Source organism: Oncorhynchus gorbuscha, linkage group LG16 (genome assembly GCF_021184085.1).
Source record: "Oncorhynchus gorbuscha isolate QuinsamMale2020 ecotype Even-year linkage group LG16, OgorEven_v1.0, whole genome shotgun sequence".
NCBI classification, from domain to species: domain Eukaryota; kingdom Metazoa; phylum Chordata; class Actinopteri; order Salmoniformes; family Salmonidae; genus Oncorhynchus; species Oncorhynchus gorbuscha.
In genome coordinates, this window is record NC_060188.1 from 79,456,554 (window position 1) to 79,468,836 (window position 12,283).

Here is a 12,283-nt window from a genome sequence, read left to right on the forward strand (position 1 = left end):
AGCCTAATGATGATGTGTGAATGTTCTAGAAGACAGTTAAACCTGAAGTGGAACAACAAAATGTGATTGCCTGAAACTGGGGAAATATATAGTATATATCCTGCTTTCAACACTCTGATCCTGTTGATAAAAACAAGTATCAGAAATTCCTTGCAATATATTTATTATTCTACTATGGGCTACAATAAATGTGTTAATTTATCCATATAAGTGATGCAAGCCTATAATGCAAGTTTTCTAAGAAATTCTAATAAAGGATAAACCTACCTATATTTCTAAAACATTCTCAGAGGACAGTAACAGTAGCCTACATTTGTCCAGGTTTACATAATTCCACCAATTGCTAGTATTTAATAGCTTGTTTGGGATGTTTGATGGGATGAGGACAGTACGGAGGGCATATCGTTGGCCTGATCCTGTAGGATCCTGTAGGATCCTGTAAAGGCTTTGTGAGCAAACAAGAGAGGTATCCTGGCACCCAGATGAGAGAAAGGGAGTAGGGGAGGGGGATCATAGCATATTCACATTCAAAGGAATATTCATATTCAAAGGAATATTACTTAGAATCTACAATCAAGAATGACATAAGCATATGACATATTCATAACATTTTACAAATTGATCTTCCTATGGAGGAATATAAAATACTAGTAGGAATGATAGCCTACTAATATCGTTACAGAAAATGTTCCTTGGGAAAATAAATATAGTATTGCCTTTGACTTTGTCACTAACAAGAGAGTCAACTTTTTCGAGCTTCGGCAGAGGCAACCTCATATTCTGTTGGCATTGATCGTTGACTTTTTATGAATGAAAAGAGAGGAGAGAATTTTACAAGCGGTTGACGTCACCTCCAGCGTGACGCCACCCCCCTTTTTATTGGGGCTGGCAGCAGAGGCCCCATTCATAAAACGGAAAGAGGCGGACTACTCGTGATAGTAATGCTCTCAGGAGAATAAGAGCACAACATTGCGCAGGAGCTGCTCAGCATAAACACACATCCTGCACTCTTCGTGTTCTTCAACAGGAAAAAGAGAATTCCCTTCATTATGGAGGAAAATATGGTTATTATGGATGAACTTTGCGAAATGGATTGCAACGTTTTGAAAAGGTTGTTGAAGGACGACAGTGCGAAATGCCTGGTGCTGGACTGCCGATCATTTTTGGCGTTTAGCGCTGGACACATTCGGAGCGCAGTGAATATTCGCTGTAACACAATCGTGAGAAGGCGAGCGAAGGGCTCGGTGAGTTTAGACCAGATTCTGTCGAGTGATGAAGAGGTCAAAGCCCGGCTGAAATCAGGACTGTACTCCGCTGTGATCCTCTACGACGAGAGGACGCCCGACATAGACACTGTTAAAGACGATAGCACAATCACTCTGGTGCTCAATGCAGTGTACAGAGACACATTTGGAACTGAAATATTTCTACTAAAAGGTAAATGATCACAATGCATTTAAGAGATTATCAGAATAAAAACATGCCCAATTAGTTTTGTTTACAAGCATAAATAACACAAAAGCATGAATCATAATTTAATAGCACATATTTTTCATTATATCTGACAAATGTATTATTACAATGTTATTATTTTATTATCAGAATTATTACAAGTATTTCTTAACCAGCTTAAAATTGTACATCTAGTGCGGTTTTGTATTGCTGCACAATTCAACCCACAAATAGGCACTAGGCGCTAACAATGAGGTAATGCAGAAAGAGCCACGTCTGGGTGCACGAGGATGTGCTGCAGCGAGTGTCTTGTGTGAGCCCCAACAATTGGATCATCTTCAAGATTTCACTTCAGCAAATGTATTAATTTAAAAAAGTAATTTTAGAATGGCTTTTGTTGCCAATTGCTTATTATGAGATCAAAATTACACACAGGCATTGAACATTTAAGTGTTGCCAGATAATCACAAGACTATACACTATTTCTGAATAAATTATTATAAGTATATGGGAAAATGCATTTTTTTCTCATAAATTCGACTAGGTTTTTCAATTGTCACATTTAATTTAGGTGAAAACCACTAAGCATGCCCAAATTATAAGCCTATTTTTATTAAATGGAAATCAAATTATAATTGCTGTTCTATAATGTTTTATATAAATATTCAACGATATTTTATTTCGTTTTTATAGAGAAAAATTACCTATTTGTATTACGCTAGGTAGACTAATGTGTAAATGATATACGCACATGGTGAATTATTAGGCTGCTTTGACTTGAGTGTGGCCTGTGATTAAAATATCCTAATGTCTAAGGTTAATCCTTTTTCACAGGGGGCTACGACAGATTTTTCACGGAGTATCCCGAGTTCTGTTTGAAGACCAAAACGTTATCTTCGTTCTCTACCCAGTCCAGTTTGGACGCGTGTTCTTCCTGTGGAACTCCACAGACGTCCCACCATGACCAGGTAAAGAAGGGGACATGTTTATATCGGAGACCGAGTTGTGACCGAGTTTGACTGAATGTGTGGCATTGAGTGAAATACCAGGGGACTCGTAAATTCCAGTCATCTAGGTTTAGGCCTACTGTTGTATTTTCGTCTCGATAAGAGCACCAATTGTGACTCCTTTTTATCTCTCACACTGGTGCAGGGGGTGGTAGGGTAGGCATGTGTGACCAACATTGCCCGGCCTTCCTTCACTATCTGTTTTAAGCAGGCGTTATCGATACTTTTCTGCTGTTTGAAGCGGGCCCATAGCAGCAATGCAATAACAGGGCACAAATCAACAAACTGGCTGAAGATACAGTATATTAATTTCTTGAGTTGTCATTGGCCTATATTTTATGATACAATTTCAGACCATATTGCTGCAACCTTAAAATTAAAATAATTAAAAGAAAGTGAATACCATACATTTTAATTATCACAACCTTTTTTTATTGATTGCAGATTGTAATTAGGCCCTTTCTCCAGTCTTCTTAATTGTGTTACTTTGTGATGTTTGAAAGATACATTCTGACTACATTTGCGTGTATTCTCTTTTGACTCTGTATTAATGCCAACTTTGTCTTCTATATGTTCCAGGCTGGTCCAGTGGAGATTCTTCCCTTCCTGTACCTTGGCAGTGCCTTCCATGCCTCCAAAAAGGACATGCTGGACGGCATGGGCATCTCTGCATTACTCAACGTGTCCTCTAACTGTCCCAACCACTTCGAGGGGGTTTACCAGTACAAGTGCATTCCTGTGGAGGACAACCACAAAGAGGACATCAGCTCCTGGTTCATAGAAGCCATTGAGTTTATCGGTAAATTAAATTTTCTTAGAAGAATACATGGGATCCGTCCCAAATTACACCCTGTAGTGCACTATAAAGGGAATAGGGTGCCATTTGGGACTTAGACTAATACATCACCATCATCATGATGAGCAGGAGGAGAATGACATGATTTATGATGGTCCCTGTAGCTGCAGCATAGCTTAGTAGAATGTTAATTTGATCATGTGATTAAAGGTCTTCTTTTTGCAGGGAAGAGAGTGTCACTTCAATTGATTGCTCTTCAAGAACAAACAGATGGTTCTTTTGATAATTACTCTGAGTGTATGAGTAATGGGTGGCATTATTTTTCTAACTACGGTGACAAAATGTATTTAAGATAACATTTTCATTCCCGGCCAGGTACTAGCCTAAGTAAAAGGAGAAGATTTTAGAATAAATAATTGGTATTAAATAGACAATAAATAGTGTGCTCATGCAGAATCTCAGTGTGAGGTTTACCCATGCTCAGTGTGCTCAGTTGATATGGATGATGGAGGGAGAGGAGAGTTCAATTATAGTCATTGTGGGACTACGATGGTTAGGGATTTCCATGGTTAGAGATAATCATGGTTAGAGATGATCATGGTTAGAGATTATCATGGTTAGGGATTTCCATGGTTAGAGATTATCATGGTTAGGGATTTCCATTGTTAGAGATTATCATGGTTAGAGATTATCATGGTTTGGGATTTCCATGGTTTGGGATTTCCATGGTTAGAGATTATCATGGTTAGGGATTTCCATTGTTAGAGATTATCACGGTTAGAGATGATCATGGTCAGGGATTTCCATGGTTAGAGATTATGATGGTTAGAGATGATCATGGTTAGGGATTATCATGGTTAGAGATTATCATGGTTAGGGTTTCCATGGTTAGTGATTATCAAGGTTAGGGATTTCCATGGTTAGGGATTTCCATGGCTAGGGATCACCATGGTTAGAGATTACCATGGTTAGGGATTACCATGAGGGAGGATAGGCTGGGCCTAGTGTCATATTCCACATGGAAGCCTGCTGCACTGGTGTGTGGAGACCCCAATATGTTTGGATGGGTGTGTGTGTGTGTGTTTGTAAGCATTTATGGGCTTGAATGCATCATAGTTAGCTGCTTAGGGACCAGAGTATGACTCATCCACTGTTCTTGGGTGCGGTGCTGCGTTAGTTGGAGTTACCTTAATAGCTGTGTATGTTCACACTAGAGAATACGACTGCACTATAGAATGGGATGTTACATTTCTGTGTTTTAATGAGTATATATGACATTCTACTCACATAGAATTATTTGGGTATTAGGACACACATTTTGTTGTGTGGACACTAGTCATAATGGCTTCCCAGTGATAAGGGCAACTCCCCTGTGGTTGTTATTTCTCATGGCGAAAAATGCTTATGTATGGAAAGGGCTGTAGGTGTGTTGGGTGCAGGATCAACATTTGCATGTCTTTGCTTTGGGGCGCATAGTTTTGCTGTTTGTAATTTATAGGGCTACAGACTAATATATTGCTTATGAGACACTGAGGTGTAAGAGCCTGTCCTGTAAGGACCTGTCGTGTAAGGACCTGTCGTGTATTTGATAATTACTCTGAGTGTATGAGCAATGGTGTATGAGTAATTACCTGTCGTGTAAGAGCCTGTCGTGTAAGGACCTGTCGTGTATTTGATAATTACTCTGAGTGTATGAGCAATGGTGTATGAGTAATTACCTGTCGTGTAAGAGCCTGTCGTATAAGAACCTGTCGTGTGCCAAATCAGTGAAGTTATACGAGTCTATCAAGAAAGCTTACAGATGATCCTGAGCACTATGTATTACCTATCCTGTGCATATCTACAGTATACCCTGAGTAAATTGTGGACCCCCTATCTCTCTGTGCCTTTCTCTTCAGACTCTGTGAAAGACTCCAACAGACGTGTGCTGGTGCACTGCCAGGCGGGCATCTCTCGCTCTGCCACCATCTGCCTCGCATACCTGATGAAGAAGAAGCGTGTTCGGCTAGACGAAGCCTTTGAGTTCGTCAAGCAGCGCCGGAGTATCATCTCCCCCAATTTCAGCTTCATGGGTCAGCTGCTGCAGTTCGAGTCCCAGGTGCTGGCCACATCATGCGCGGTGGAGGCTGCCAGCCCCTCGGCAGCCAGCCTGGGCCCCAAGTCTTCCTCCAGCCCTACGTCGCCCTTCATCTTTAGCTTTCCCATCTCCATGGTAGCACATGGCCAGCCCAGCAGCCTGGCCTACCTGCAAAGTCCAATCACAACCTCACCCAGCTGCTGATGCCCCGCCCCCACAAAGACTCACTGCCCCATTCCTCTCACTATCCAGACCAGAGAGAGAGAGGTTATCTTCTCCTACCTGGTATAAGCTGAAATGTCCATTGACAATGAAACACTGAGGGCGCCTATCCTGCTGCCTGACACAAAAGACTGTATAGAATATGGCACTCACACGTACACCTTCATCACTATATGGTGACTAATAAATACACTCTTTCATAAAACAGGCTAAAAAACAGATGCAGTTCCTGTGTTTTAGTGTGAAGGTGGACACAGGAAGGACGGGGCGGCAGAATTCTAAGTTGTTGTCCACCTTTTCCATTTCCTGTGGACTTTTCCAAAGCCACTCCGGTCCTGTTGAGAGGGCTGAATGGCCGTGAGCAGAGATGCAGAGAAAACGAAAGAGCAAAGAGGGGAGGGGGGAGAAAGAGAGTGCTCAGTCATTTAGTGGCTTCCTGATGGAGCACAGGAGGCTCTTCAGTTGTGACAGGTGCTTGCTAGCGTCCTGTCCGGCTTCCTGTCCCTGACATCCCCATCCTCTCTCCCACACGCCCCCTCCTCTTCTGGAGCAGGACTGCTGATGAATGACTGAATAAAAGTCACCCCTACTGAGGAGGAGAGGCCGCTGAGATGGAAAGACTAGCTTTCTGAGACAGTGCCAAATGAACGTCTGAGCCCCTGCTACACTGCCCGGGCAACCCCTGGTGTTCCATGTAATAAACTCGGTCGGAAGGACAGCTATGCTTTTGAGGGGAAAGGGGGTCTAGTCATTTGTTTTTTTTGTTCAGTGCCTTGTTCAGAGAAGGTATAGGATGTTTTTCCCAGCGCTTTTGGATGTGCTCAAGTGCCCTAGCGCCTTTTCTTTCCAAACAGACTGTGGCAGATAAACTGGCAAATCTCTAAACAGTAACAACTTCAAGTCAGCACTGCAATACAGACAATGTAATCCGATCCGTTCCTCTCCCCCAAGTAGAGCAATAATGCGTTTCTCTCTCTTCCCAGTTTCCACCAAAGTACTACATTGTGTTGTGTATTTATAATCATGTTTTTAGCTTCATATGTGTGTATTCGCTAATCGATAAAGACCGGATCATTGAGAAGTGCTGTTTGCCTTACCAATAATGATTTTTTTCTAATTCACTAGATAAGAATGTTATTTTTCATTCCTGTATGGAGGCATATTGTTGTCTGTTACATAGGTACTATTTCTGTTCAGACCATGGATGCTGATTGGTCTAATGCTTGTTGGAGGAGGGAGTTAGTTGGGAACAGACCTATGGCTTGTTTCTTTGTCTTATCACTGTTACTCCACCAATGTCTAGTAGATCCAGACTACTTTCTAAACTTGCCAAATGCACAATTTCCCGGCTACGCACAAACACCCCTAAAAAAACAGGCACACTGGAATGTCTGACATCACTGGGAAAAAATATATATGAGATGGTAGAAAACTGCTAGTGTGTGCTGCCACTGAACTGATTCATGTGAAATGGTTAGTTTTTCTTCTCATTTCATTCTCTGAGTGAACATATTGCCTGGAAGTGCTGGCCCAGGCGACGATCAGAGCCAGGAGCAAAGGCTTTTGGGAAAACAGGATTTTACTCCCCTCTTTTTGAAGAATGCTGGCACCTTTTATAGAGCACTTTTTAGTGATGCAATACCGTATTATAACTTTGAATTAATTTGCACATTATTATTACTATGATACCAGGTGGTAACTGATGACACCCATAATGTGCTTTTGTTCTTGAACGAGGGTATGTATGTAAATGATATGAAGATGAGAGGCGTTCTCTGGTCCACAATCATTGAACAATGCAATACTTTCTACCTGTGTCAAGTGAAATGCTGTTGTCTCATCATGGCAATATCATTCATCAGGTTGACTTTAAAAAAAACTTGTCCCTATGTTTTTGTTGAATTGTATATGCTTTATTTATTCCTAAAATTCCATTGTGAAATACAACAATGTTCTTAAAAAAAATAATCTCTGTCTTACTTGCATGAAACATCATACATGGTATCTGGGAGGGACTACAGAAAGGATTCACACCCCTAGACACCCCAGCCTACACACAATACCCTATAATGTCAATGTGGAATTATGTTTTTCGAGAGTTTTACAAATTAATAAAAAATGAAAAGCTGAAATGTCTTGAGTCAATAAGTGTTTAAACCCTTTTGTTATGGCAAGCCTAAATAAGTTCAGGAGTAAACATTTGCTTAACAAGTCACATAATAGGGTGCATGGATCCACTATGTGTACAATAATAGTTTAACATATGTTTTTATATGACTACCTCATCTCTGTACCCCCCACATACAATTATCTGTATGGTTCTTCAAACAAGCAGTGAATTTCAAAAACAAATTCAAACACAAAGACCAGCGAGGTTTTCCAATGCCTCACAAAGAAGGGCACCTATTGGTAGATTGGTAAAACATTTAAAAAAATAAAGCAGACATTGATATACCATGCTCAAATGGATATTCAATGCACCCAGTCACTACAAACTTTAAAACAGTTCCAGAGTTTAATGGCTATGATAGGAGAAAACTGAGGATGGATCAACAACATTGTAGTTACTCCACAATACTAACCAAAATAATAGAGGGTAAAGAAGGAAGCCAGTACAGAATAAAGACATTCCAAACAGGCATCCTGTTTGCAATAAGGCACTAAAGTAAAACCACAAAAAATGTGGCACAGAAATGTACTTTATTCCTGAATGCAAAGTGGTATGTTTGGGGCTAATCCAATACATCACTGAGTACCACTCTTGATATTTTCAAGTATGGTGGTGGCTGCATCATGTCATGGGTATGCTTGCCATTGGCAAGGACTAGGGAGGTTTTTTTAAATAAAAAGAAATGGAATATATCTAAGAACAGGAAAGATCCTGGAGAAAACCTGGTTCAGTCTACTTTCCAACAGACACTGGGAGACAAATTCACCTTCCAGCAAGAAGTAACCTAAAATACAAGGCCAAATCTACACTGGAGTTGCTTACTAAGACAACATTGAATGTTCCTGAGTGTTTTTACTTAAAACAGCTTGAAAATCTATGGCAAGACATGAAAATGGCTGTTTTGCAATGATCAATAACCAACTTGTTAGAGCTTGAATAATTTTTTCAATAATAAGGGCAAATACTGTACAATCCATGTGTGCAACGCTCTTTGGGCTCCCGACTGGCACAGTAGTCTAGGGCACTGCAACTCAGTGCTAGAGGCGTCATTACAGATGGCTGAATCACAACCAGCCATGATTGAGAGTTCCACAGGGTGGCGCACAATTGGCCCAGGGTCGTTAGGGTTTGCCCGGGGTAGGTGTCGTTGTAAATACAAATTTGTTCCTAACTGACTTGCCTAGTTAAATAGAACCTTGGGTTTAAAAAATGTTGTTAATTCTAATCACAAGCTCCTAAATGCAAGCACAGATCATGATGTCAAAATAATCAAAGGCCTACTTACTTCTAAGTCATTTCACAAAGATAAAAGGCTGGTCTTTAGATGTAGCCAGCTTTAGACTATGCAGCGATCTTTGCCGCAAAGTTTATTGGATTGTGATGGTCTGTTCATCACTGGTGTACAGTAGGTCGGGTCCTGTCTGCAATGACTAGAATAACGCTCGAGGAGCTGGGTTACATATCACAACATAACTGTATGGTTACAGCATCCCCTAGTGGGTGATTTTAATACTCCACTTCCTCATTAATCTCTCCATAGAAATCACATTGTAGGTGTTTGTTGGGTAAAATGATGACATGACGATTATACCCGGAACCTAGCTATTTAGATGACACAAAAAAACAAGCTAGCTATAACAAGCTATAACTTTAGATATCAAATATCCGCTAAACATAGGATCAAGACGTTTATCTGTCTCTCTGACCACCGAAAACGTCATAGTTTAATATATAGTTCGCAATGTTATTATAAACAAGTGAATCAAGGATACATTAAAGAAAAGAAAACCGAGATAACCGAATTATATAATAGTTCGATTTAGGCAAAAATATTAACATAACATTAATTTATGTACAATCGATAGACCTACCTAGTATTATTAACCGGTTAGATCACTATATCTGAGCTGCTTCAATTTTCGTATCTATTAGGCCTATAGGCTATATTATCTAAAAGCTTAGGCATTTCACTGTAGCCTAACGAATAATCTAAAAGTCAACATATTAGGTCTATGGCAACGTCACTTAATTTGCCACTTCATGGTTAATTAGCCTATTTTAATTGTTTAATTGCATAATATCTGTAGGCCTACTTGAAGCTCAATTCCTGCCTGCCTTTAGGCTACAATGATTTGTTGAGCAATTACGAAAACCATTGTCATCATATCCTATTTTTAGGTCACATTGATATTTTCTATAGCTAACGAAAAAACGAGCAACTGACATTATTTATTATTTCTCACAGTTTACAAACTGAAGAAATGCAGAATTAACATAATCAAAAATGTAATTCAAAATAGCAGGAGAATAGCCAGAAATCATTTAAGGCTACAGCAAGCTCTAGTTTAAATGAAAGGACTAAGGCATGAGGAGGTGTGGTATATGGTCAATATACTGTTCTTTTGCGCAACGCGGAGTGCCTGGATACAGCCCTTTGCTGTGGTATATTGGTCATATACCACAAACCCCGATGTGCCTTTTTGCTATTATAAACTGGTTACCAATGTAATTAGAGCAGTAAAAATAAATATTTTGTCATACCGTGGTATCACGGCTGTCAGCCAATCAGCATTCAGGGCTCGAACCACCCAGTTTATAATTCAGCAATAAGGCCCAAGGGGGTGTGGTATAGGGCCAATTTACTATGGCTAACGGCTGTTCTTATGCGCAACGCGGAGTGCCTTGATACAGACCTTAGCCATGGTATATTGGCCACATATGACAACCCCCGAGGTGCCTTATTGCTATTATAGACTGGTTACCAACGTAATTAGAGCAGAAAAAAATAAACGTTTTGTCATACCATTGGTATATGTCCCCAGGGCAACATTAAAAACATTTTAATGTTAAATTAATCGTCAGAACCTTCGTAGGAGCATTCCAAAAACCATCGTTTGTAACATTGCACTTGAAAACGCTCTTAATTTTGTTTTGATATTTCAACCTGCTTGTCCTGATCGCGACTGGTGTGGATGGAACACGCGTGCCGGGTGTAGTCAGCATGTGAGACGCCTGCCTCACCACTGGTTCGTCAGCCAAGCGCGACATCGCCGTACCACGGCTTCTTATTAACATAGAAGAATCACATGGTTTTTCCATCTCTCTGCGACTGCCGATAACTTCAGAACAAAGTTGACTACAAATACAAAATAGCCAAGGTCTTTGCGTTTGATACAACAAGCAAGTATACAATTTGGCTTCAAAAGAAAACCAAGATGACACTAGGCTATTCAGTGCATTTTTATTGGGTAAGCATTAGAATAAGCCTCGTCAATATTTGCAGCCGTAGGTGGTAATACACTATATATACCAAAGTATGTGGACACCCCTTCAAATGAGTGGAATCGGCTATTTTGGCCACACCCGTTACTTACAGGTGTATAAAATCGAGCCTACAACCATGCAATCTCCAAAGGAAACATTGGCAGTAGAATGGCCTTACTGTAGTGCTCTGTGACTTTCAATGTGGCACTGTCATAGAATGGCACCTTTCCAACAAGTCAGTTAATCAAATTTCTGCCCTGCAAGAGCTTCCCCGGTCAACTGTAAGTACTGTTATTGTGAATTGGCAACACCTAAGAGCAACAACGGCTTAGACGCGAAGTGGTAGGCCACACAAGCTCACAGAACGAGACCGCCGAGTGCTGAAGGGCTACAGTTATGCTACGAACTAACGGCAGATAACATTTCTGTCCTGGATTGCAACACTCACTACAGAGTTCCAAACTGCCTCTGGAAGCAACATCAGCACAATAACTGTTAGTCAGGAGCTTTATGAAATGGGTCTACATGCCCGAGCAGTTGCACACAAGCCAAAATTCACCATGCGCAATGCCAAGCGTCGGCTGGAGTGGTGTAAAGCTTGCCGCCATTGGACTCTGGAGCAGTGGAAATGCCTTCTCTGGAGTGATGAATCACTCTTCACCATCTGGCAGTCTGAGGGACGAATTTGTGTTTGGCGGATGCTAGGAGATACATAGTGCCCCAATACTGCCCCAATACATAGTGCCAACTATAAAATTTGGTGGAGGAGGCATAATGGTCTGGGGCTGTTTTTTCATGGTTCGGGCTAGGCCCCTTAGTTCCAGGGAAGGGAAATCTTAACGCTACAGCATACAATGACATTCTAGACAATTCTGTGCTTCCATCTTTGGGAAGGCCCTTTCCTGCTTCAGCATGACAATGACCCATGCACAAAACGAGGTCCATACAGAAATGGTTTGTCGAGATCGGTGTGGAAGAACTTGACTGGCCTGCACAGAGTCCTGACCTCAACCACATCAAACACTTTCTGGATGAATTGGAATGCCGACTGCCAGCCAGGCCTAATCGCCCAACCTCAGTGCCCGACCTCACTAATGCTCGTGGCTGAATGGAAGAAAGTCCATGCAGCAATGTTCCAACATCTAGTAGAAAGCCTTTCCATAAGAGTGGAGGCTATTATAGCAGCAAAGGGGGAACCAACTCCATTTTAATGCCCATGATTTAGGAATGAGATGTCCGACAAGCATGTTTCAACATACAGTGGGGCAAAAAATATTTAGTCAGCCACCAATTGT

The 12,283-nt window shown here is 41.0% G+C and overlaps 1 protein-coding gene across 1 annotated transcript; it reads left to right on the plus strand.

Annotated features, from left to right (window-relative positions):
• Positions 1 to 925: 925 nt before the first annotated feature.
• On the plus strand, positions 926 to 7,677 carry LOC123999729 (dual specificity protein phosphatase 4-like). Its single transcript, XM_046305755.1, has 4 exons — positions 926 to 1,437; positions 2,287 to 2,420; positions 3,039 to 3,258; positions 5,154 to 7,677. The coding sequence occupies exons 1-4, from the start codon at positions 1,050 to 1,052 to the stop codon at positions 5,534 to 5,536; spliced, it is 1,125 nt and encodes a 374-aa protein (XP_046161711.1). The 5' UTR covers positions 926 to 1,049; the 3' UTR covers positions 5,537 to 7,677.
• Positions 7,678 to 12,283: the final 4,606 nt, after the last annotated feature.

Excerpts from the sequence above, each read along its gene's own strand:
- LOC123999729 (XM_046305755.1), top strand. The coding sequence starts at position 1,050 with ATGGAGGAAAATATGGTTATTATGGATGAACTTTGCGAAATGGATTGC. Across the intron at positions 1,438-2,286 it reads TGAAATATTTCTACTAAAAG|GGGGCTACGACAGATTTTTC; the intron begins GTAAATGATCAC and ends CCTTTTTCACAG. Across the intron at positions 2,421-3,038 it reads AGACGTCCCACCATGACCAG|GCTGGTCCAGTGGAGATTCT; the intron begins GTAAAGAAGGGG and ends TATATGTTCCAG.